At 36.0% G+C, this 27,841-nt stretch overlaps 1 protein-coding gene across 1 annotated transcript in view; it reads left to right on the top strand.

Moving 5' to 3' along the window:
• Positions 1-1,562: 1,562 nt before the first annotated feature.
• LOC134854811 (serine-rich adhesin for platelets-like) overlaps positions 1,563-27,841 on the top strand; it is a 29,658-nt gene continuing 3,379 nt past the window's right edge. The window contains exons 1-5 of the mRNA XM_063871167.1: positions 1,563-2,810; positions 16,519-16,679; positions 21,871-21,977; positions 22,199-22,336; positions 25,358-25,710. Of these exons, the coding sequence (XP_063727237.1) occupies positions 1,563-2,810; positions 16,519-16,679; positions 21,871-21,977; positions 22,199-22,336; positions 25,358-25,710 (2,007 nt within the window). The remainder of the gene's footprint in view (positions 2,811-16,518; positions 16,680-21,870; positions 21,978-22,198; positions 22,337-25,357; positions 25,711-27,841) is intronic.

The following is a 27,841-nucleotide window of genomic DNA, read 5'->3' as shown; positions in this document are numbered from 1 at the left end:
CAGACCTTTTATCTAGACTTCCTTCGGGCAAAGCCCTTGAAATTTCCCATTATGACGACTAATTTGTAGTCGCTTCAATCGACAAAATTCAGAATATTTTATCGACTAAACAATATTCTAAAATAGTTACTGTAAATTCTGTAGATAGACCAGCGGTCGCTGTAAATACTAATACACGAGTTAATACAATCCCGTCGGAAAACAAAAATTCAAGCGACGTGATTGGTCAGAATTGATTGAATAGCTCTGTAGCTTTACTTAATCTCAAGATTATTGCTGCTATCATATCTTGTATCGCTCAGTCGATAAACGTTTGCCACAATAATCACTTTCGGACAGAAAATTGCACTACAATTTGCCAACCCGTCGTTAATTCGAAATTTAATTTTAAAAGTATTACCTTTTCGGACAAAATCCTTTTACATTTTTTATTAATAAACAGACACTTCATACATTCTAGCAACAAACAACCAGAACTCCCAATGGATAAAGTTAACGAACCCTTCTTGATCATTCCCGAAGAACATAATATCGCCCTCAAATTCAGAGACGACCGACTTCCACCCGACCACGCAGACCTCGTAAGAAGATATAAGGCCGACCTGAGTTTACCTAATTCCCCAATTCGCCCGGAAAACCACTGTTCGAAGAAATTGCTTCAGATCTTGACTAGAGAAGACAAGGTGCTGTGGGACTTGATAGAGACGATAAAGAGGAACCGACCTATGGGCATACACGGGACTTACATGAAGAACTACGCCAATGATCTTTACGTGAAGGATGAGCTACTCTTTTTAGACAATAAACTAGTCGTACCAGCTTCCATCAGGGGAACTTTTAATTCGATGCCACATGAGACTCATCCAGGATAGTTTGGAATGAAATCCCTCGCCGAATACTTGTGGTGGCCGCATATTTACCGGGAAATTTACCATCACGGGAGAACATGTAGCCAATGTGTAAAAGCGGGTAAGAACATTAAAGTGTTACTAGGCACCCATAATATTTCGAAACTCCCGACGTTGACATTCGCGAACGAAGAAATTAATTTGGATTTTGCGGGACCGTTGGACGCGTGCTGGGGTAACAACAAATACATCCTTCTTTGCATTGACCGTTACACAAAGTTTCCTTCGGCCAAGATTGTTAATAACACCTCTACAAGAAACGTAATTTCATTTTTAAACGATTACTGTCATCTTCACGGATTCCCAAGAAAAATTAGAATCGACCATGGGTCATGCTTCTTATCACATAATTTCAAAAACTTCTGCGATAAATTTAACATAGAAATTATTTACTGCACTGTCGGAGACCACAGATCCAATGGCCTAGTGGAAAGATTAGTGTACACAATTAAATTGAAATTACTGGCAATGTCCTTCGAATTACCGAAACCATCTCTAAACGATTCGATCGAGAAATTCATCTGGAATTTGAGAATCTCAAAACAATCTGCGATCGACTGTACTCCGTTTGAAAAGCATTTTAATAGAGTAGCGAACACTAGGTGGAAAAATCGTATGTCCAATATTGAACATTTAGATAAAGGGAAGGCTATAATGTCCAAAGAGCGGGCCACTAACTGGGAAGTACACGACGGGGCAGAAGATGGTTATATGGACGAGGAAAAGGACAGCACGTCGGACCCAGAAGAAAACATGCCACTAGCTAGGACTTCCAGCCTACACACAACCCCGGACGTCACTTTCCGAACTTCAGAACCGCTGGGAAAAAGAAAAGCAGTAATGGGAGATAACTTATATAGAAAGGTGTCTAACAGGAAAAATAGGGACCTATATTTTAATCTGGTTAAGAAGGATATCATCGATTCTTCAGAGCACACAGTTACTCTTGACAACGGTAACGTTTTACGTAAATCGGATCTGGCTATAAAAGGAAAAATACTCCCAGGGCCTAAAAAGATAATAGTGAATCAGACACCCACTGGGCATAATCTTCATACTTATTCGAGTTTAGCTGGGAAAAGGAAACTCTCTCCACCGAAGAAAGCTGGATCGACACCCGCTGGTCACTCGAGTCAAGGCACCCCAAGAACGGATAACACCAGAGCAGGGACTAGTGCACCGACCGCGAGCACTGCCACTCAAGACTCTCCAAGATTTTCTTCAGGTTCATCTTCCTTAAATCTAGATTCGTGGGACGGGATAATCGAGGATTACTTTGACGATGTGATCAATAATAACGTACCTCAAAACCCCCATACCGAGTCTAATCAGGGATTAAGTATTACAGGTCCTGTCGAATCTCCACAACAGAGCTCAGAAAGGCCAGCGAACAACGACCCCCGGGAGATTGTTGTCATCCACAATGCGACTACTACTGAAGGATCACAGGACAATCCAATTCTGGTAGACACTATTCCGGAACAGATGAACAGAGCGACCCCAAAGACCCGAAATTCTAGACCACGCAGAAATGTGGGCCCCCCACAGTTTTGCGGAAATCGCAGATTTATAGACGTGGTTCAAGAGAAAGACGACCTAGGGGCGTCAACTTCCATATTCTCTCCGGCACCGGACTCCCACAGGACTACCTTCTCGGTCAACTCTCCATCTGACCTTTTGACTCCCTTAGCGGAGGCGCCTCCCAGACAGATTCTCGTCGCGGAAACTACGTTGTCCTGTTCTTCAAGGAACTTCCTCACGACGGTCAGACTTGCAACCTCTACCACGAAGACTCACCTTCGCGAGAATTCTTCGGACTCAAACCTAACTTACCCGACCTCGAAGGACCCCACGCTTGAGGTGGACAACTATAGCGAGATCTCATCGACTATAGATTCGGAAGTGAGGGCTAAATTGGATGAGTTTGAGGATCAATTCATTTAATCGACATATCAATTTAAACTGAACAAAACAATTCTTTAATCCATATTTTACCGCCGGACTTTTTAATTTTACCTGTAGATACAATTGTACATGTTAATGTACATGTTGTGGATTAGTTTTTTTTAGTTAGTTACGGTATACTGTAAATTTTGTAATTCTGTATAGCCACCCTGTAAATTGCTACATTCTCTTTCAATTGTAGATTCTATTTTGCTTCTGTATATTTACCTTCTGGGTGCAGTTTGTAAAATTCTTTCATTTTCGGAGGGGGAAAAAGGGTGTATATAGAGTTATGTAGTTAGTTTGCAATTTCATTTTTTTCCCGGTGGGAAATGTTGTGATTTGTTTTTAGCATCTTAAAATGACCTTCGGTATTTTAATTAATACCTGTTAAACAGTTTAGTTACGACCATTGGTCGATATGAACGGAAGTTCAGGGGTCCTTTTTAACAATCTTAATTCAACTACTTCCTTTTATCGTTTTATCATTTTAAGCTTATGTATATAAATTGTACATAAAGAACCATAGAGTTAGAATAGTTTATTACTGCTTATCTCTCGACACGCGAGTACCCAAGAATGTGCTTGCCACGGAGATTTGAGACTACATTGCAGCACCCGATGCTCGCATAAGCTGAGGAAATCAAAGTTCCTGTCAGTACCTGTTGCTCCAGTTTTTGTTTTTCATTTTCTTTCTTGAAAAGAAAATCCTTTCTTCTTTGGATTCCGCAATTTCGTTTTTTGTTTTTTCAAGACTATGTTCGGAACATTCTGTGCTAATGGCAGAGTAAACAGATATTCCATTTTTTTTTGTTGATTGCAATGTTTTGAGAAAATATGAACCCAGAAGTTTTCTATAAAAATGAAAATCATGCCTTTTAGAGACGATCAGCACAACTGCTTGTCCTGAATGCGTCTTTTTTGTCAAAAAGCCATCAGATTCAATATTTTGCTGATAAATTATCTCACTTTGGGCAACAGACATGATAAAATGTGAACCTTAGTACTTGGGTGATCTATACAATCTACAAAATTAGTTAATATTTTTCTTAAAAGGGCACACCTCTCTCATAAATGTTTGGATTATTTTTTGGACAAGCGCTAGTAATTATAATAGATTAATTTTTATAGGATTTTTCAAAACCCTCTGATTACTTGTTTAATAACACCAAAAGAATTTTTTTTTGTCATTAAAACCAAATCTCCCAAAATCTGTGTTTATTCTAGACAACAACGCTGTTTATTTTAATACAATAGCAGTAGAATCAGTTGAACCTATGACCTGCAAGTGCATTATTTAACCCCATCTTTATATCTCTACAAAAAGGTTAAATTAAATAATGCATTTGTAAGTATATTTGATATAGGAACCAGAATAGCGGGTTGCTGTGCAAATACCACATATAGCTCCGTACTCGATGAAAATTGCATAAATTAGATGAGAAATAGAAAAAACATTTCCTTGTTTCAATAATTTATTTTGTTCTATTTTCGTAATAACAGCAAAAAATGCTTCAATTTTTGTAGTGAATTTTCTTTAAGTGAACGTTATTCATTAAATTGGAGTCAGATTTAAGCTTTTTTTTCTCGACTATGAAAAAAACTTCATTGATTTTGAGTTTTCATGTCAAAGTCACGACTGACAAGGCCTTAATATGATACTTTTCTGAGCCTAGTGGTACCTTGCTTAGTGGAAATGCGTTTCCTTACGCTAGTATTAGATCTCGTGACATCGATGGCAATGATAGTGCGTGCGGATGAGCTTTCACTTGACCTGGGGCTTGAGCTCTACCACTTCCTGACCAATTGTCACTGCAATCGTGTAGTATTACAACGAGAAAAAGTTGTAGAGTGGTAATTTGAACGCAATACAACAGCCGTGAGTCACAAAAAAGATCTCCACTCTCAGCAAAAAAAAAACAGTTTCTTTGGAGTAGGTGGTTATATAGTCGATTTTAGCTAAAATTGAATAAAGCGCGGAGGTTCAATGAAATAATATTAGATGAGGCTGGATAGGCTAGGTTGTTAATAATAATTTATTTGGTTCCTGTGAGAGGGATTGTTTTGTTCAGAGATGACTTGAGTAATGCCTCAAGTTTCCTGTATTGTGCTAATCCTGGTACTGAGTTGGCATGGTCTAATCAAAAGGAAGGTAACAGGATCCAAAGTTTATAAAAATTCGACGAAGGCCAGAACTAAAACAGTCGAGCACCATAGCTTGGTCTATCACAGAGTTTCAAAACTGAGTTTCATTCTTATTTTAACTATTTGATTTTCAGAGCATTTTTGTAATATTGGCTTAAGATCTCAACTAATAGATCTCAGTTTTGCTCTTGTTTCACTGCTTTCGGTTTAATATCAAAAGCCTTGAACCTTATTCTTCAACAAACATGATCTAATAAAGAAAGTTAACATTCTGACTTCTTTCTGTTCCGGCAATCAGCTCAAACCAAGTATGTCTCCCTTACCGTTTTCAGATCATCTCTTAATTCTCTACGCTTTATCCTGGGCCAAAATTCTTGAATGTTTGACTTTAGAAGATTTGGTGGTACAACCTCAAATTCATCCAAAGTGGACTTCTCAAATTTTCGCTCTTCCGGTAGAGCACCTTTACTATATCCCGCATTCATGGTTGAATTGTCGCAAAATCAATAATTACTATTGCCTGGTTGCTTATGAAACCGAATACGACAATTATCTTCCAGCCTTCACGCCTTTCCATAACAACTCATTTAATTATCTTCGTGATCAATTCAATTTGGAGTCAAACGTACACGAAGCTTGTACTCCAAAGTTAAGAGGAATTTATCGGCTTCATAATTCGTATTCGGATACTGGGGGTTGTTGTTATCGACAATGCTCCAGCTATTTTTACAAGGGTTATACAAAATCGATGCTGACAATTGATGAATATATTGAAAAACTGACAAATTACAAAGATGAAAACAAAAAATTGAATGCTATTTGGTCTTATTTCGAGCCATCATGTCGGGTTAATATTATAACTAAGCTCGGTTTCGGCACCGGTAGTTTGAAAAAGTACTCAACGTTGCCTGGGGATCAATTTTTTGCAGATAATTTTGCTTATCAGATGAAAATCGGCCTTGCCTGGAGTGAGCGAATACCCGCCAACAGCCTGAAGCGATTCCTTACTTATTCGTGGTTTAAGCAAAACGTCATTTGCAAAAGCCAACCATGGATTTGCATTACTTGGAGCTGAGATAAGCTATCTTTACGAATTTATGCAAAAACAAGCATACTGGCTCTTTTCTCCCAAATTTTATAATATGACCAGTGCTTTTACAAGGTAGAGACTGCATACTAATTGTTATTATACTCCAGCTTTCCAGCTTTAGTATGTCACATGTCAACTTTCCGTGTAACCGAACATGGCGTATGAATATTTGTTTACTAGTGTTTTCATTGATGGAAGAAAAAAAGCAAAAAAACCCATTATCCTAACTATCGCATTTAATAAGTGCATAAAAAATTGATGTTAAAATTGACATACATTAAGTTAGATGGCACATGATTGAGCGGTGTTGATTCAAGCTGTTCGGGCAGAACAAATTTAACTAGAAAATATGAATCGGTTTCGCTGAGATAGGAAAACCAAGTTTGTTTTAAAGAACTGCAAATAAACAGAAACGAAGTTATTTTCTTATCTAGTCCAAAATATTTACTGACGAATGAAATCTCAAATCCTATAACTTGTTTTTGAATCCGGAAGTGGATTTTGATGACTAAGCTCAGTTCTGGTATTGGTAGTTTGAAGGGTGACAGGTGGGTGTAGATAGGATGCAACTTCAGGTGACAGAAAATGTATTGGCTATCGAACAAAAACATAAATTGGTTTAAACCAGATATGGGAGATCGTAAAATTCCTTTTCTTAATTTTGTAAGACTATAAAAACTCAATTAGTCTAATTTTGTTTTAAAAAGCGCTGAAAAAGTCCCAGTTTTTGGTCAAAATTTTGGGTCAGATTTTCGTGTGTAAATTACACCATAATATATACGACAAATTATTCAGCAAATTTTGTTATTATTTCAATTGACGAAGAACACTTTTAAAATTGAAACCAGCACTATAAAGTGACACACAGCTTAGCTACCATTTGTGCTGTTTAAAACTAAAAACTGGTCTCGGGTCTATCTTTTTTCTGGCTCAAATGAAGCAACTGCTCATTAAATCCATATTTCAGAAAGCCCGCAGTTTCTTTAAGCAAAATTATAATTAATTAGAAGCGCACCTTGAGGTGTTAAGCGGATATATAATCCATTATAAAGATAAAAACTTTTGTGAGTTTTCATTAAATTTCTTTCAATTATACTTGATTTTAATTTTGTCGAAATTCACTTATAATCTCGTATAACCTATTATATTAGATCATAATCTCGTTTTCTATCAAATTTTTATCTTAAAAAAGCAATCAATTATAATGTATTATTTATTAGCTATTCTGCGTGAAAGCACAGTAAATATCAAAATTAATTGAATTTTTGGCTATAAGTACAAAAATGCAGTTTTCATAGATCATCAGTTCCCCTTTTTCATCAAAGAAGTGAAGGCACTTGAGATGCACAGTCAGGTGACAGGTGAGTTTAGATAGGATGCACCTTCAGGTGACAGGTGGGTGTATGTAGGATGCAGCTTCAGGCGATAGGTGGTTGTAGTTAGGATGCACCTTCAGGTGACAGATGGGTGTAGGTAGGATGCGCCTTCAGATAAAATGCGCCTTCAGGTGACTGGTGGTTGTAAGTAGAATGCAACTTCAGACAACAGGTGGGTGTAGGTAGGATGCACCTTCAGATGACAGGTGGGTGTAGGTAGGATATTCAGACACCCACAGGGGCACACAGAGGGACACATTTTCAGACAATCACATTGCTACTCGTAAGGATACAAATTCAGAAAACACACATAGGCACCAATATTAAGACACTCACAGGGTCTCACTTACACACCAACGCTCACACACTCACAGGAGCACACATAGAGACACATTATCCGGCATTCATGCGGGCACACACAGGGACACATCTTCAGACACTCACATCATAAACTCAAATTAAAAGCCTGTTTAAAAGTTTTAAAAAGCTGAAATTTCATTAAATTTTTAGCTACTTCCAACACTGAGTGGCAACTGTATGTAGTTTACAAACCTTTAGCACACCCGACAAACTGAATGTTTTGAAGTGGTCGAAATATTTACAAAAAATGCGTATAGAATTTTGTACAGTTATTAAAATTGATTTTGAATAAAAAATCAGAGGATTTGATTGTTGTTTCAAACTTTTCAAAAATAATTATTTTTTGAGAAAATCTGAACTTACGACAGTGCAAAAAATTTTTCTCATTTTGGGTAATTTTAAATGCTAGTTGGACCCATTATATTGAAAAAACGGGAATTTTTTATATATAGAAAATTAAGAAATTCACCAGTAAAGATTCAGACCTGGAGATCGATACACCAAATATAACTGCATCAGAACCTTCAATTTTAACAATTTTTTTTGGAATTTTTTCGAGTGAATGTGAATGAATTTTCGAGTGAAGTCGTTGTGATTGTGAAGTTCAAATTTTTTAATGATTTTTTTGCTAAGTTATCATTTCAAGGCGTCTTTCGGTTTTTTTTGCTATTTTTTTAAAAGTTTTTTGTTCTAATCAGTCAGCGATTGATTGGTAAGCGACAGATTGGTAATAACCATTGGTGAAATTCTATCGAAAAAACGGGCAACAATGAAAACCCGTATCGGAACCGGATTATTTTTTTATTTAGAAACATTGAAAATTGAATGTATTAGCTATGGTTCAAAATAGTTATATATCCATTTGATGCCAAAATAACTTAAAATGTGACATGAGTTTTGGTGCAACCGATAGTTCGAACATTTGAATGGTTGTTCCTGAAAAAAGTGACCAGCGTATTAGTGAGTTGCTTGCACTAATTTACAAACGTGTAATTGACTTGTCTAGCGAGCGAACAAGCATCAAGCAAGTAAGAGATTAACGATGCTTTGAACTAACTGGCTCTAATTTTTTTACGGATACCTACCCTCGATTGGCAAGGTCGTAACGCGCTGACAATATTTTGATATTTAGGATATTTTTTATGCTGTTTGAACAACAGGCAATTAGTTTCACCAATCCTTGGCTCCAAAATTGACCAATCAGTGTTTGAGTTAAATTGTTTTGCTACAAATGCGACTGATTTTTAATTTTCAAACAAGTGTACCTTGGCACAAAGGGGGTTTCGACGCGTTTTTCAGTAAATGCAAAGAGCTTATACCTGTCTTGTATTTTTCTCCAAAATTAACGGAGTTTGGTCTTTATTAGCGTTTTTTTTCACATTTTTTTAGGTTATAATAACTGGAGTCTCAGATGTTTTGTTACAATTTTGAAAAGATATAGCCTCAGCAATTAGTTTTCATTGCACCCCGGTAAAAGCTTTATCCTTCAAAAGTACAACTTCTAAATTGCGAAATAATCTTTTACGTATTCATCCACCAAAAATGTTCGGCGAATGTTTTAGTTTTTTGATAAATTTTAGAATGAACGTTCTAAGATTTGGAAAGGATTAAATTGATTTTTATAGTTGTAGTATGCATATAGTACACTATGATGGGGGGAAGGTTGTCATACATGGATGACCATTAGGTATATATCATGTTTGTCACCATGTATTATCTGACAACCAATGGTCACCATGTAAAAATCCTAATTGTCACTATGTATTATTTTATACCTAATAGTCCCCATGTAATAATACTAATTGTCAACATGTATTAGGTTTTAACTTAATGTCCCCATGTAATCTGCAAAGATTTCTATTTGCAATCGTTACCAATTAATTTATGAAAAAAATCATAGTGTAAAAATTTTACAGTTGTCACTGCACTTTGGCTTAATATCAGTTTCGCTATCTCCACACTTTCGGCTTTTCCTTCCTTGCTGACAGGCATTTTGGACAAAAAAACTAATTAGCATAGAAAATTCTAAAAATTGAAATGTATATGAAGTTAAACCGTTTTAAGTTTTAACTGTTTAATGACAAAGCATATGATTCAAAAAAAGTGTCGAAACATCATCCTTAACGTATGCAAAATCCAGAGCATCGCAATTAGAGTTTGTGCGAAAAACCACCAAACATGCAATATAAATACATAAAGAACCACACATGGTAGTGTTTGAGTTTTGCATTGGAAAAACCCTGTCATCAGTTCTATGACTTGATTGAAATTCTCGTTTATCTTTTGACAGATGTTGCTGTATTTAAAGAGAGGGAGACCGAGAGGATCCACACAGAAGAATAAAATTTTTATCAGAGTCTTGTGTATATTCGAGTATTGGGTATTCGATCTGTCTTTGTGTATAAGTTTTGCCAAAACTTGTACCTAATTTGTAATTACAAAATTGAAGATAGATTAAAATTTCTTGGGGTCCGAGTAGATAAAAACTACGGCGCTTGACTCTTAGCTGAAAGGCGGTGTTTCAAAACCCGTCCGGATATTGTACTGAAAAGAGGTCCCAGTTGCTGGTATGATGATATCCCCCCGTAGATTGATTTTGTATTTCTTACTTTGATAGTAGCCTAACTTCTCGGATTATTGCTTTTTAGTTAACAATTGGGTAAAAATTTAAATTACTAAAAAATGTAATGCTTAAAATTAGTTAGAAAAAATAAAAAGAAGCCATTTTCAATAGTTAGTTAATGGGAAATCATGTGTTTTAGAAAAGGTTTCTAAATATGATCATTTATGTAAACAAAATCAGAAGCATCACCATTAAAGTTTCTATCATATATCAAATGTGCAATATAAATACAAAAAGAACCAAACATGGTAGAATTGACTCTTGCATGGGTCAACTTGTCATCAATTCAGTGACCTGATGAATAATCTGGTTCAATCGTTCATATAGATTGGTGTACTGCCAAAGAGGAAGATCGAGAGGATCAGCAGAGTATGAAACATTTCTTCGGTTGCATATCACAACCCAATGTGTCCCCGGAGAATCTTATTTTGAAGTGCTCATAATCAAAAAGATTATGCTTCGGATGTGAGGTGGAAAAATTTCGGCTGCAAATACTCCAATATACTTATATTTCAGATGCTTACAACTCTGAATGAGATACTGCAACTAAATTTTATCCATTTATAGACTCTAAAATTTGGAGGGATGTTCTTTGTAACTTTGCGGTCGTCTGTAATAAAAACATTTGCTGAGCGTATACCCCAAACAAAAATTTCCAGGTTTGCTGTCAAAGCGTTTGAGAAATGAAGATTGAGTGAAACTGAGCAGTTAGTATGTTCTGGATGCAAGAAGTCAAGAGCTGCCTGCTGGGTGCTCGTGAGATCAAAACACATAATGAAGTGCTGCTGGTAGTTATCCAGAGTGATTTCCACCCCGCAGTACAACAAACCCAGCTCTGATAGTGTGTTGAAGACGAGACGTTTATGGTCTTGTGTTCTAATTGGTGTACTTCCGTCTCACAGGAACCTGTCCCAATCCAAACTTTTGATAATGAAAAGGATTCATTCGGTTTGTTCCAAGAAAAGCAGTTCCGAGCAAAAATTTCTTCCTTTTCCCAGCTGCGCTGAACAGCTGTTGCAAGAAATGTTTTGGAAATTTGTTCCTGATATGGATAGTTCGCAGGAGTTTTGAGCAAAGTTGATTCAATGACAGGGAATCTATGGTCGGTTACACTCATTTACTAACATACTGATTCGCTTCAAAAATTTGCAGTTTGCAATGCTTCGCAGCATCTTCAGGTATAATGAGAAAGTCTTCATGATAGCGTCTGTAGGAAAATCTGAGGGTAACACCGCTCAACAAATGCCAAATGCTTGTCACAGAAGAAAAAAAAATTCCAACGGGTCCACAGAACCAAATTTTCCTCGATTTGCGGACCAGTTCTCGTTGAGATGTGAAACAGCTGCGTCTTTTGCATCGGGATCGTTTTCGAAACGATATCACTGACACTTGAGCCATGAATTCTTGGCTCCTTTGCTGTTCAAAAAATCTATTCCAATTAAGCTTTTATGCGCAAAATTACTATTGGCATTTGACCATTTTTGAGTCCATTAGCAGAGAGGGTACCGTCAGAGAAAAGGGAATACAGGGAGTTGTTTACGAGGAACGGTGAACCAGACACAGAAGGATCATTGTTGTCGTATCTCAGATCAGCTCAATTTGCTTCCGTTACTTTGCATTTTAATTGCAAATAGATTTTCGCAGGTCAACAAATTTTTTAATGTCTCGGGTGACTTCAAACTCAATCACTGGTTCAATAGATAGGTCCAATTTTTGATCAAAAACATTTTCAAAAGTAATCAAAAGAGGTTGTTTTTCAAAAAAATCCAGATAGCTATGGATAGCTTCATTCGGTAAAAATTCAACGACCAATTTTTATGTTTGAAAAAAAATTTGCTCGACGTCTGACTAGTCTTGTTTTTCTTCGAATGATTGTTTTTCTTTTTCGAGCTTCTACTGAACTTCTTCTTCGTAATCCATTCATTAGTGTGTTTCGCCTACCTCTACCACCACCGAGTTGTTTTCTTGCAACTTAAGTGACAGTCTTATTCAATGCTTGTTTAGGTACTTCTTTTTCATAGCGGTATCGATCAGTTCTGGCGCTGCACTCATGGCAAGTTCTCTGCCCAGTTTTTTTGCAGCCGGTAGAATAACACGTCGTGCAAACGGTATAGCAACACGGCCAATACCAGCAGCCAAAACCCCGAATCCACTGCCGCGCTGTCGGTAGTGATCACAGAAGTGAGGGTGTGAAGCTTGCTTTGCATAATTTTGCTCCATTGGTTTTCAATCAGAGCGCTTGAATTTTTAAACTTTTTTCACAGTTGATCGTCTGAACAAAACTCTGTAATTTTTCAATATAATTGTAAGTCCATTCAAACTCCGAGTACTTGGAAAAAATACTTTTTGGGGGATCGAATGTTCCTTTTGGTCTGAGTTTTTTTTTTCGATGATTAGGTTCAATGCTGCAGGCACTACCGTTTTTGATGCGTCTCTTTGAATCAATGACGCGTAACAATGGAGCCTTCGCATCTCCATTAGTTTAGTATTGAATAATTTCTATGAAGACAAAAATTAGACTAGTGCCATTTGATTAGTCATATAGAAAATGAGATTCATAAAATTCGTTTCCCTCATAAGGTGCATCGACGGAGGGTATCATTTTGTGACCAATGTGATTTTCACCATTCCCCTCAAATTTTGCATTGTAGCCTATCAATCTGGTTATTTGGGGACTTGAGAATGAGATTCTTTCATTTGATTCATTCAAATGCTCATGCTATTCGCAATTTTTTGAGCATTTGCATCGAAATGAATTTTGTCTTGGAGTTTTGTTTTTATCTTATTGATCAATTGTTCTATAAAAGTGTACTTTCTCAAATCGATTTAATCGTTTTCCCCCTATTAAGGTCTGCGAATTGAATTAGCTACTGCTTCGGACGCTCTGAAGTACGTAAATTCCTTATCAGTAACATAGTTTAAATTCGTTGGAAAAATTATTTCTGAGAGAGCGATTCCGCAATCTCCGTCAAAAGCTATTTCTTTTTCAGAAAAACTTCTAAAATTGGCCAAAGTGTTGTCTGGTAAATATTCCCTTGATGATGTTAAATCAAATGTACAATAAACTCATCATTGCCCATCTTCGCCATAATTAGATTTGTTTCCAATCAAATTAAGTTCTTTTTTTATAAAATTTTCGTTGATTTTTTCCTTCTCAGCATCAATGATACTGTACGTTAGACGGTTTGGCTTTCAATAGGAATGGCAAGGATTTCAAAAACTTTGTCCGTAAATTTTTTTGCCGGTAACCTTTTTCAAAGGTAAGTCAGTTTTCACTATTCGCACATAGTCACCAACATAAATTTTTGGTTGCTCTACCAATTTTCATGAACTGTTTGCAAATAATGAAACCAAAGCAGGCACATGCTTTCTTGTGACCTTGCTCGGAGCCAACTTTTTACTCTATTCACGCGTGAGTTGATAGTCTGATTTTTTTCTGTGAGTTTTTTATTTGATGATTTCTCGTTAAGTACATAATTTTTCGAACTCTCCTTTAATCTCTGTGCCTTCGTCATTCCAATTTTCTCTTGGTTGTTTCATTTTGATCATTTTTTTGAAAGATTCGGCAATTTCCTTAGCAAATTTGGTCTTCAGAGATTCCACTCGTAAATAGCGAGATAGACAATTGATCCACATATGCCAAGTCATGAGACCAATTTTGGTTGATATTGTTAACGATCACCTTCATGCGAGAATCTGTTTTACGAAACAGTCCATACTTTTTATGTGATGATTGAGATCGCAGAAACTTTCTAATTTTTTTTGTGAGAGTCCACTAGCCTTCGTTAAAATTTTTACGCTACTAAATGCAGCTGAGCCTTTCGAGTAGAGTAAATTGAGTATTTTTTCTTATAAGATTTCCATTTTTTTCTTGACTTCGAAAACGATTCTTTACTGCCTTCATAGTTTTTATCGTCGTCGTCATTGTCGTCCTTGGTGGGAAAAAATTCTTCTGTCTGGGTTTTTCTTCTGTCGGATTGATTGATCCTGGGTTTGATAGTTGTCGATAGAGGCTTCGAAGAGGAGGGTTCTGATCTCTTCGATTCCTCAATTGTCGGATTGGATTGTCGGAGACAAAGGAAGAACTTGCGGGCTTAGCTGCTTAGCTCTTAAGCAAGCGGAGAATCTTTTCGGTATACGTGTTGGACACTAAACTAGGATCAGTATTCAGTTCTTTCAAAATTTGTGGATAAAAACACCCTCAAGTTTTTTTGTGTTTTGCTGTTTATCGTACAAAAAATATTGAATTATAACGTGTGTCGGCTTTCCTAAATTAAAAACATCCTTTAACGTCTAAATTCAAGGTTTTAAACTTGAACAACTGCTTTAGCACTATGTTTGGCCCTCCAGTTTATTAGCTTCTAATATGTCTTGAATGAATTCCTTAATCTTCCGACACCTTGCTGTTTTTCCATTACTTTTTTGATCGTTTTATCTATACTCATTGAACTTGTTTGCTACAGAGAAGCGTCTGATTCAACATCATTTTCTGCTTCATCATCACCATCTCAACTGAAATTAGTAAGTGCAGATAGATTTCGTTTTTGAAGTTTTGGTACTAAAATAATAGGGGTTGAAGGAGAAGGAGTTGGGTTTAATGGTGGTGGAGAGTCACGGTTGGTATTTCGTTTTCAAAATCGCTGTATGTAATTGAGTTGAGATGATTTGTCATTCATTGATAGGTTAAAGGATTTGACATTGTTGTACAGTTTTTTCATCTGGAGCATATGCCCTGCGAGGAACGAGGATGAAGTCTTCAGCATACATGCCTTTTGTTCTAGTTTTTCAATTAAAACTTACACGATTTCCCGATCGATTTAACCAATGAAATATGGTGAGCCCAAACTTTTCGGTTTTCTCAGATACTAAACTTAGGGTCAACAACTTTTCAAATGGTACTTTTCAACTCTCGATGAAATTTTGTTAGCTGGAAGATGCCCAAGAAAAACATTTACAAAACAATCGCAAGGAAATCTAACAAAATTTGCTTCAATATTCATGACTCTTTCTCTTTCATTTTCAAGAGATGTGATGACTGCTTTTGAGGATGGTAAAAATAAAACGGTTGTTGATAGTTGAACTATGTTTGACAAATAACGAAGACATTTTGAAGTTTTAGGGATCTAAGTGTATCAACAGATAAACGGAATCTTCTTTTGTTGCCAACTGATACGCATGACGAAGGAATTTAGCATTATTCAGTTGTCTGCCTAAATAATCACTTGTTGAATGTCTCGAGGTAATTTGAACAAAGTTAAGTGAATCGCATTCAAATCTATTGTACGTGATTGTTTACTCTGCTGAAACAAAATATACTTGACATAAAAAACATAAGCATTTTTATGTCGGCCTGCTGTAGCAATTCTAACAAATTCTTTTTCGTTAAAAAATTCTTCAAAGGTATCATCAAAGACAATCATGCAATCCTGTAAGTTATTAACAATTTCAAAGCTGTACAATTTTTTAAATTCAAAATCAATTTCGTTGTGAGAAACCAAGGAACGGTATTTGGGTTGAACGTGAAGATAAAAACAAAGTATCTCGTTTTACGATAGGTAGATTGTACCTCCGAGAAGCATTTGAAAAAATAAATGAGTTTTGCCGGATCCCGAGGGACCTGAAACAGACATAGACAGACCATCTTTTTTTGAAATGATCGTATTCATTATTAAAACTCTGGATTTGGTAACTTTTAACCAAATGTACTGGACAGTATCGAAAGTCAAATGGCAGTCTCGTTGCTACGTAGATTGTAAAAAGACAATTTTGAACTATATAAATATAACGAAACGAAAATTAAACAGACCTTAAATTAAACGAAACGAAAATTAAACGAAAATTAAATTAAAAAGAAAATATTAAAATTTATATTCACAAAGCTTGGTATACATGTGCTTCTTTATTCCGCTTCAACAGGCAAATCAAATCTCTTTTCAATAAAGAAGATTCATAATTTGTGAACTTATCAAAGTTACAATTACTTTTGAGTTTTACAGCGAAATGACCAGGAACTAAATGTGGCTTGAACTAAATGTGTTTCTTCAACGTTATCAGTAATGATTCGTTTTTCAGTTCAGCTGGAAGCTGTTGGTCAAGCAAATGGACTTGTCTTCTCTCACCCAGTTGAGGTTGCAGCCCTTCCAGGATGAGGTTGAACATTTAATTGACTGTCGAAGTTCCTGGAGTCTTGATACTGTACAGGTGAAAGTAGTCAAGAACTGTAAAGCATTTCTGTTAATTATAGTTTTCGATATCGCTCAATGTAATTTGATCAAGTTTTTGCAGGAGAGGACTGTATGCCTGTCTGCGATATGCCTGTCTGCGTGAGAGCAACTTTAGTTCTTCGTGTTAAAGTGTTTTCAGGACTCTGATTAGTCATGGATGCGTAAACCAGCACAGTTGGAGATGAGGTTGTTCGCATCATTGGACAGTTCATTTTGTATCCAATTGAAAAAACAAACGTTTGATTTTACATGGGTACAATGTTTAAACAATTGATGCGAGGGAGATAAAAGAGAATGCCGTTTACAAATATGTTTTTCTTGAACCAATAACTGTTTTTGGGCAGCCAATTTCTTCCAAATTCTTCACGAGTAATTTTAAATTTTCAGCTAACAAAACAGATTACTGTGTACTTTTAGCAAAAAAAATTGGGAGTTTGGGTTCCTCAACAAATGCTGTCACAAATTTGAGCCAAATAAGAGTAAGGGTATTAACCTTCGTCCCAACAACGTGAGGATATTTAGATACCCAATTGTAAGCTTTTTTCTCTTCTTATGATAAATTGTTGAATGAAACTGGTGGCTGTAAAATAATTGCATCAATTGTGTTTGCCGAGCAAACGGAAATTTCTTTTATGATGAAAGGTTTCTTGTCACATTTAAATCCTTCAATATCTAAAATATTGGGACGGTTGAAAAACAAAAATTTAGTTTTCTTTCTCTCGGTTAGTTTGACTTTCATTCACCATTCCAACAAATGAAACAGCTATGGTTTGAATGCTTTTAGTAATAAGCAAAACGTCTTACCTGTAACTTGACCTAGATTACAGATTTTTTTATTGGACAAATCAAACATGTGTGTAACCAGGCCCGGTATTGTTTTTTTTTTGCAAATAACCTGCTGCGTCATGCAACTTTGCATGTCATCTAAGAAATTTGAATTGTTTAAGAGTTTTTCGAGCGACGAATTGTTTAGTCAAATTAAACCACCATATGGTCTGTTTTTCGAAACAAAATCCAAACTAATATCAGCATCCAAATAAAAAACAGTGGTCAAAAAGTTTTGAAATCTGACTGATTTATCTGGATACTGTGTTTTTACATCGTTAAAAACTTCATAAATAAGCTTCAAAACGAAATCATGTCTATTAAACTCAGCTTTCAAAAAAAATCATAATGAAAAGTATTAATAAATTTCACAAAGACAACATTATTGTGTACATCAAAATTTCCTTATCAACTTGTCAAATTATCCATTAATTTACTAAAAGCGGCAAAATGGAGTCCATTGTTAAAACTTTCAAATCTTTCCAATGTTTCTGTATTCATTTCATCTGTTTGAACTTGTCTGCTTTCTGTGCGTTTCTTTGAAACTTCAGACGAAACTCTTGCGCCTTTGTTTGACGCCGACGATGCAGCAGGCGTAATTGTATTATCAATTGGTTTCTGTCCCCCAAAGGCAGGAAATTGTTTGCAGACGTTTTGCATTTGTAAAGTTTGTTTGCTAGATGATGTTGCAGAAAGCAATAAATTGGGTGAACATTTTTTGGTTGCACCAAAATATAACAAATCAAGATTGGCTGCAACAGGTTGTTGTGATGAATAAGTTTACGCTTGTCAAAGAAGTCATCGTTTCCTTTGACATCTTTAGCAGGAGAAACCAGTATTTGCAGCAAGTGAAAATGCAACGAATACTGAAATGTTTTTGGCAAGGAAAAAATGGTTTAATTGTTCCTTTGAATCTAGTTGAATCAATATATGGGAATGGGATTTTTTTTTATTTTCAACAGAAAAAGGGCAATACTCAGATTTGAAGAGACTTTCTATAGCATAATTTTTGAAATTAGTTGAGTTAGGAACTTTTTCAGTAACTAAAAACTTGAAAATAGTTTGAATATTTTTGAAATAATCAGTAAAAACAACTTCGAATATTGCTTTTGGCATTTTGAGAAGAAAAATTAATTCAAGTCGTGCTTGAAATTTTTTTATTTGAGGAAAGTTGAGATTTTCTGGCACGTTTACAATTAGACTGTAGTTTGTCTTTGTTTTCAACAGTATCAGAAATTTCACTCGTTTGCGCTTCCAATTTTATTAGTTTTGAAAATTCTTCGCTGATTGAGGAAAGTCGTTGTACACATTCAAATTCAACGTCTTTAGTTGCTTTTTTGAAAACATTCAAGATAAGATAAATACCAGTTTGGTCATATGTTTTCAATGTAGCACGCACTAATCTTTTACTGTTTTCAGAAATATCGAAATACCAATTGCCAAACTCTTATTTGCATTTGCTGTAGTGTTTTTTTTTTCATTTTTTTAATTCCAACGAGTAAATTTCCAAAGTAACTCGATTTTAAAATTGAATAGTAAGAAATAGTTTCAATTGATTGTATAGAATTGCAAAAGAAAGTGTTGTATCTATTTCAACATAAGCACAAATGTTCTTTATATCGCAAATGTTTTCGATCGTAATTTGGTTCAATTGAATTAGTGTTTTGAGCATGGGCAACTGATAAGAAATTTAAGGGGCGTCATAGGTCACAATGTTCAAATGTAGTATTTAAAACAAGCTATTTGTTCGAATGCAAATTAGATATACATAAAACACCACACCGTGCAAGGCAACATAAATATCTTAAACGCCTTCCCTTAGTAAACTGATATGAAACTACATAGGAGTTCCTAGTTTTTTTATAATTTTAGAAGCCCAATCCCTATTTCATTCTCTTGAGGCATTTTCACAATTCATTTCAAATTGTTTTCTTTCCGCCTTTGTTATTTTCATCTGATTTTTCTTCAAAAATGCGTCGCTACATTCTTGCCGGATTTTCTAATTGTAAAAGAACCATTTTTTATGAAACCGTTCATGGTGATTTTGCTGCATTAACTAACGAAACAAATATTTTTTCAAATTCTGATCAGTAGATTTGTACAAATCACATCATGATACCTAAAATTTTATTACATTTAATCAGTAAACTTCCTTAAAGATGTCGAAGGAAGACGAAGAACTCAATATAAAAAATTTGACTTACAATACAAATTCTACGGATCCTGGAGAGCTTCTTGTTCTTCAGATTGATAATTCAATTTCATCAAAATTAGTAAAAACAGTTTGTATAAATACGATTGTGATGTCACTCCGATGTGTGAAAACCAGTTACAATACATTGAAGAAAATGATATTTTTGACCCTCTATGGGGAACGGAGCAGTTTGAGTCAGGATTGTTATATATCCCGAAAGTTTATCCTTCTCCTACAGTGTCACCATGGCTTGATGAACCAGATTGTTCAACTCCAACCTGCACCCCTGTAGCGACAGTTAGTAATAAGTTGGAAAACTTCACTCCTCCTCTGTGTATTGCTTCAAAAAAAAGCAAAAGCTAACATCACTAGGAAAAGCTCAAGAGTATTTGGATCTTTTTCAAGTTTGAAACTGAGATCGCATTTGTTTGATTTTCTTTTTTTTTAGTTTGTATATAAATTCAAATTTGAAATTGAGAGTGGTTTTCAAAATATTTCATTTGGTTTTTTTTTGTGTATAAACAGCTTCTTAACTAAAATTCTCTGCCTTTTAATGCTTCACTCGTCATGTTGCTATGAATTGTAAGGCACAATGAACCACTTTGTTAGGCGATTGTTGGACAATTCGTAAAACAAAACACAAAAAAAAACTTAAGTCTTTCAAACTTCGGAAAAGGTCTGAAAGTTTATCTCGTAAGCTTGAGTTCCTATAGTCTTTAAACTTTTATAGAAAAGGGTCAACTGGTTGAGAGAAGCACTTTGGTATGTCGCACGACTATGTTCAGACCGTCCATCGTTCATTGAAGAGATACAGACTTGACTTTTGGAAAACGCCTCATCCTATGCCAATTTTCCATTTTTTTTGTTACAAAGTCCGAATATAGGCTTGTGACCACTCATATTGCTGCTCTGACCAAGCTACGCATTTTAAACAATGGTTCAGAACCCCTAAGGATTTTTTTGTCAAGATCAACACTTTAACCCCGAAAATTTGACTTTTTTATACTTATAATTTTTTATTAGTAAAGAAAATGAGACTTTTCTACTGGAAAAATGGTAATAAATTGAACATCTATAGCAAATACCTTAAGTACAATTTTTCTGTATTTTCACGTGTTTTGGCTTTTAAGATTTCTTATTAGTTTCGGAGGAAAACACTAAAACCCTTACGCCTCCTTCAAACAAAAACCCACCTTTGGTAAAATAATATAATTTTGATGACATTTCCTAGATAATACACTTCAGTCGCACATTTTCTTTAAACACTGAATTTTTGAAACCCTCCGTTATATTCAGTAATCAAAATATTGGTTGTTCAAGCCTTACAAAAATTGATAACAAACAACAACTAATTGGCTTAACGAATCTCTGTGTAATTCAATAAGTCTTTTGACATTTTGAAATAAAAAAATATGTGTGTCAAACAAAAAACTAGCTTGTTTAGACATTATATGTAAAACCACAAGCTTGGTACAAGTATTAGGACAAGCTTGGTTTAGATTTGAAGTTTTGAAATTTTCCCTAATTACTGACGTACATTTTGAAATAAAAAACTCAAAACTAAGTAAACCATGTTGAAATCATTTTCGTGATCACGTAACTCTGATCCAGTCATTTTGAATTAAATTTTATCAACTTTAAAAAGATTGCCTAAATAGTTCATGTTAATCAAGTTATGTCAACAAATGGTACTTCAGCAGGTACATTAAGGCGGAAAATGTGAAATAGTTTTGATTTTTGGCGGAAAAGTTAGTTCAAATTCAAGTTTGCGCGCCCGAAACACAAACCGTTTTGTCTGCAATTGGTGGACGAACAGTTATATTTTCTTACTTACTGTTGTATATGATTATATGTTGAGATCACTCGTCTCTACTTCTTTCTAGTAATCAATTGCATAACAAATCTGAAAAAGTGGTCAAATGCAATTTTTGTTCACTGACGTACGCAAACAAGAGCAATAGAAGTCGTCATGAGCGTGACAAAATTTTGATGAAAAAAACCTTATTGTCTATCGATGCAATCAGTGTTCATTCACAGCTCAATTGCTTTCAAATTTACAAAAACGTATACTTCACACTCATGGTCAACTTGAAGGTGTTTGTGACTTTTGTCATTTGGGCCTTCATTTTCCGAAAACCTTATTAACTCCTTTACTAACAACGTATGGTCTTTCCGTTTCAGAGCTGTCTCTGCTGACTTAGCTACTACAACTGCCGCTGCTGATGCTGCTCTCGGTGATGTGCGTACTGCTGATGGAGACGAAATCAACGGCACAAGTCTTCAAAAAAGTGAGTCTGGTTTATTGGTGTTCTTGAGACATATGTGATCAGCGCCAACCAACCAATGGATGAAAATCAGTCGATTGATCTTTTGCAACTTATGCAAGACAAAAAAGATCAATTTCAAAATTTCATTATGGGACGTGTTGCAGAAGGATCTAGAAAAGTTCAGTTCAGCGCTAGTTTGTGTTTGATAAAAACCAGAGAAAAAAACGATTCTAATAATTCAGAACCGGACGAGCGGATTGACCTGTATGCAAACTACGACATGAAGTCAGTGGTGAGTTTGGGATTAGAAGATGACGAGTTTTTTGAAATGGTCAAAAAAATACAAGCAGTTAAGGAGACTTTTGCATCTTATGGAAGCGGTTGGGTTTTGCTTATAGTCTGAAGCATGGTTTTGACCTAATTCTGACTGATCAATATGAAGCGAACCCAGCAGCTGCGCGAACACAACCTGATACGTATACTGCTAAAAATGCACACAATGCCCAGGGCACCTTTGATTTGCCAATGAGTGTCGCATCAATTGAAAACTTTGAACAACTCAACGATGTGCGGGTAAATTTATTCCAGTTTGAAATGGGAGACTTGTTGCCTATATATCAAAACCACCGAACAATGATAGCAACACTGAAATGGAGATTTTTGACATGGACCTAATTCTTTTATATGAGCCTAAAAAGCATCACTATGTACTTATAACCGATTTGCTAAAAATCATTTGTGAAATCAAAGGATATAAGCATCGCCCATTCACGCACTTATGTAGAAACTCGTTTCTTATTAGTTGGAGTGATGAAACTCATGAGCAAAAAATCCAGTCTTGTAAGAATCTGCCAACTGATATGAGTTCAAAAACTTTCAGGCCTTGTGGTTTGAACCACTTGTCAATTACTTGGACTTTGAACCTTTTCTAAAACCAGTACATGCTTGCCGTGATAATCTTTCGCGATCATCAAACCGAGTTGTACAAAAACAGGAAACTTGTGGATACTCATTGGCTGTAGTTGATTACGAAAACTCACCGCCTTACTTCTTTGACTATGACAGCTCTCATCAATGCATGAAAACATTTCTCAACACGTTGCATCAATTAGCGAGACAGCTATATGATTAAAAGCGACAATTTCCTCATATCCTTGGAAATCAAGATTCGTTCAACAAAGAAAACACATCAACATGTTGGATTTGCTGTATGCATTTAACCAATGAGCACGTAAAATGTCCTGACTCTTGTCATTTTTCTGGAACATTTCTGGGATGGGCACATGAAAAATGCAATCTAGCAGGACGAAGTGTGAATTTTATCCCAGCAATTGGACATAACATCCAGAACTATAACCCTCATCTCGTTTGTCTCGCATTGCATGAATGCGAGCTAACCAGTACAATGAGTATTATAACCAGCACCGACAAAAATATATATTGTTAAGCATTGGAGTTCTAATTAAAACTACAAGGAAGAACGGAACTGATCAAAAAGTTTTTGAGTACCTCAGATTCATTGACTCAAGCACGTTCTTAAATTCTTCCCTGCAAAAATTGTTTGATAATCTACATGTAGAAAAAGTGTCGACTTTAAACGAGTCTTTTGCAAACGTGACGGAGGAGTAACGATGTCTGATACGACAAAAAGGTTTCTACCCTTATTTATACATGACCAAAAGAGAAAATTTGCAGAAAAAGAACTGCCTCCTTGCAACATCGGTCAGATGTTTTGAAATGAGGAAAAGTTGTAGATTCAGAAGCGGATTTGGACAATGCAAGGAAAGTTTTTAGAGAGTTCAAATGTCAGAACTTGGAGGATTATCACAACTTGCATCGCAAATGTGATACAATCCTTCTTGCTTGCGTCTTCGAAGAGTTCCGCAAAATTAGTCACCAAACTTATGGCCTGGACGGTGCGCACCATTTAAGTGCTTCCAACTTAACTGGAGACGCCTTCAAACGTATCTGCAACGACTCAAATGTTCAGCTCATATCAGATCGCTGGTATCTCGAAATGGTCAAAAATATGATGCGAGGTGGCACTGCATCTGTGTTCTATAGCTAATTTTTCCAAAGCAAACAACAAAGAATGCCCCAAATTAAACCCAGGTCAACCTAGCATCTACGGGTTTATGATCGAACGGAACAGTAAAAATTACCGGTGCATGACTTTGAGGTAATAGAGCAAATAGAAAACGACGTAATTTTGAACCAAATCCTTAAAACGTCTGAAGTCTCTCTGATTGGATTTAAATAAGAAGTTGATCTCGAGTACCCAAAAAAACTATATCACAGTCATCAAGATTACCCTTTAGCTCCTACCAAAGAAACAGTACCACATGATTGATTGAGTCCCTACCAAACCAATTAATCGGGCAGATGAGAAATCAAAAAATTGCAAGACGTTCAATTGGTAAGAACAAGAAGTTACTACAGACGTTGCATGACAAGTCAAATTATACAAGGCATTACAAACTTTTGCAATTGTATGTTCGGTTAGGAATAAAAGTTTAAAAAAGCACCGTGTGAACAAGAAGCATGGTTGGAACCATATAACACTCTGAACACGGCTAAACGCCAACAAGCTAGAAGCAAATTTGAGGAGGACTTCTACAAACTTTTAAACAACTGTGCTTATTGGAAAACGTGCGAGCCATAGCGCAAACGGATACTCGCTCGCTTATTTAGAGATTATCAAGTCGCCTTGCGAGAAATTAGTGCATTCGAGTTCAAATCCTACAAATTTCTTGGGGAAATTTGGCAGTGTTCACTTCGAATCGAACACAAAATTTATTGGAATGTACCGACAATTGTGGGAGCTAGTGTTTTTGATTTAGCAATGTTACACATGTATAAATTTTGTTATGATTTAATAAAAACAATTTGTGAAAGTCAACAATGTCTCCTGTACGAAATCAAAAGTAAAGATTTGAAACGCGAAATTTCCGAAAAAAGAAACAATTTGAATGAACTTGACCTGTCAAATTACCCAAAGAACCACCCTCTTTACAATTCAAAAAACAAAATGGTTGTTTTAAAATTCAAGGACGGGTTTCCAGGGGACATAATAACCAAATTTAAATACCTCAAACCCGTTTTTAAACTTCGGGCTTGAATTTTTGTTTGTCGATGAAAAACTTATTGTGTTTTTTAAAAAAAAATTTCTGGGCGGATTTTTTTGCTCATTTTTTTGATCATCCTTAAATGGGTTATTACTCATTTAATTTTTTATTTAGACTGCAGAAAACTATCGGCCAAAGTTGTTCATAAGATGTTGACTGCTCAGCGATATTGAAACACCTTGACCTCTGGCTCGTTATTCAAAACTGAAAACAGTCGAATCGCATCCGAATCACTCAATCTGCAAACTGTGACTTCGACGAAAACATCGTTATCAGCTTTTGATGACAAACGCTACACCCTCGATGATGGCCAGCAGACTCTTCTCTACGGTAACAAAAACATTCTGGGTCAAACTGCGATTGGAATTGATGATGGCGATGACAACGCCGTCGCTGAAATCTCGAACCGAACTGATGATGACGATTTGGAAAAGGAATGCCATTTTTTGAAGATGGTCAACAGCCAGTGTTTAGAATGTGAAGATTTCCTAGATGGGGTGTCTGAAGAATTCCCTAACACTCAAAACATTGATTGGGACGATCCGGAAAATGATGATGACTACTCTGAGGATAGCTTTGCTGACGAAAATACACAACCACATCGTTCGCTTCGACAACTGATGGACCAGGTGAATAGCAGTTGACAAACGCCAGACCCCAGTCTGAGTCGGGCAGCAGAAACCAACGACAGTGATATAGATAGTGGGGGGTATCGCCGATATGGAGGCCAATGCTTCCAATGAGGACGAGTCGTCATTCTTCAACGATTCGTTTTTCGATTATGAAGCAGTTGAAGAATAAGAACCACGTTCAAAAAATCGACAAATACTTTTGTATACTAAACAAAATTCAGTGATTTAAAAAGACAATTGTTTGTACATAAAATTTGACCTACCTCTATTCCGTGTTTAGTGCGTATTTAAGTGCGAAATTTTTTCCCAGTTTTGTAAACCAGTTAATTGGGAATATAATCGTTTTCAATTAAACCAATGTGTTTCTAGCATAATTTTGTATCTATTTCTACGTAATTTGCAAACGCAACTGGATCATTTTCTGTCATTTTGTGGTTATCTTCCGCTTTTTCTTGTTGTTCTTCGTTCCTACCTTCTAGATAATTGACGTTCGTAGATCTACATACTTTCGCAAAATAGCCCCGTTTTGCGCATTTTGACCAAGTTTTGTCTTTTGCTTGGCACGATTGTCAGTGGTTTGGGCCGAAATGTCTGCCGAAGTTATAACATTGCTTTTGTTGTGGATTATAGGGGGTTTTTGTAGTTGACTCCTTGTGTTTTGTGCTCCACCTGTGAAATACGATCTTTCGCGGAATCCGCCGTGAGTTCTTTGTGGATATTGATGGTGTATGTAATTACCTGTACCTCGCGAGCTAATGTAAAACTCCCAGTTCTTGTTTTGCTGTTCTTGTTGATGTTCCACTGAGTGTTCATGTTTTCATGGCTCGACTATGTTTTACCCTTTTTCTCGACGAATTGCATAACCAAATGCATCTTGGGGACTTCGCGTTTCGTCTAATAACTCTTGATCTAATTTTTTGTTGTGCATATGAGCAGTAAACATGTCTCTAACGCACTCATCTTCTCGGTCGGCGCAATCGGTTCGCGAAGCAGCTAATTTGACCAGATCTGCGGGGAACTGCTCTAGGCTCGAAACACAAATATATCCTCTAATTTTTGTCACGAGCTCTCTTTTCGTTGTGCTGTGGAAGTCGCGGCTTGGCTTTTTCTGTTGAACCTGGCGTTGTGCTTCGGCACCGAGACATAGAAATTAAAAACCACGGAATGTCGCATCAGCTTCACCCAAAGAAAAACAGTTACACAATACGCTTTTTTCTCATGCTTTTTGAACTCGGTTTTTCCAACCGACTCGTTTTCATGGTTTCTTACGTCACTTTTTTTTATTTTGTTCCTCTGTTTCACCACTTATTTTGAAGTCATAAATGGATTCTGCGGGTTCGGTTAGTCATGTTTAGCTCTTAGTAGTTATGGGACCTCTATTCACTCATTTGCGAAAAGCAAGATCTCGTGTATTGCTGCCCATTTAGACCACTCTAATGGTGGTTCAGCTGACGCTTTTTCGAAAATGAATTGATTTTTAACGTAATTTTCGAAGATCCTGCTGACTGCGCCATGCCATGCGCCGGTGTATGATCGTTTCTGATATTGAATCCGAACGGATTGATAAACGACTTCTAATCGGAAAACGAGATAAAAACAACCATTTATTGCCGTCTGAGAATAAAATTAGTATTCTTCTATGTTTTTACAGTTTTACAAGGCCAATCGACCATACCGAAAGGTTTACTCATCGTATTGAGTTTATTTATAAATATGGTAAGCGTTTGTCAATCCGTGCCGGATGAAAGATATGTTGCGACAAATCTTTTGCACGACTCATTTGTACTATTCATTTGACTAAAGAGCAAACAAATTGTGTCCTCGACCTTGTCCAATTAAATTGTGTTCGCTAGTTTTGAGTCAACTCTTACAAATTTTTTCTGCTCGGAGAACATTTTTTTTTGAAATTCCATTTTCACGTTTAAATCACGACCTACAGGGCTTTAATACCTCAGTAAAAATTTTTGAACCTCCAGCCGCATTCAATATTGTTTCAATGAACATGAACATGCGCACTTCTTTTGAATTTGTTAATCAATGAAAATTTCTTCAATTGGTATAAGGCTCACAAATTTGTAGACTGATTTACGATACTGGTAACAACTATATCCCAGAATAAAGCCTTAGA

The sequence above is a fragment of the Symsagittifera roscoffensis genome, chromosome 9, assembly GCF_963678635.1.
Source record: "Symsagittifera roscoffensis chromosome 9, txSymRosc1.1, whole genome shotgun sequence".
NCBI classification, from domain to species: domain Eukaryota; kingdom Metazoa; phylum Xenacoelomorpha; order Acoela; family Convolutidae; genus Symsagittifera; species Symsagittifera roscoffensis.
This window is presented reverse-complemented; position numbering and strand designations above follow the sequence as displayed.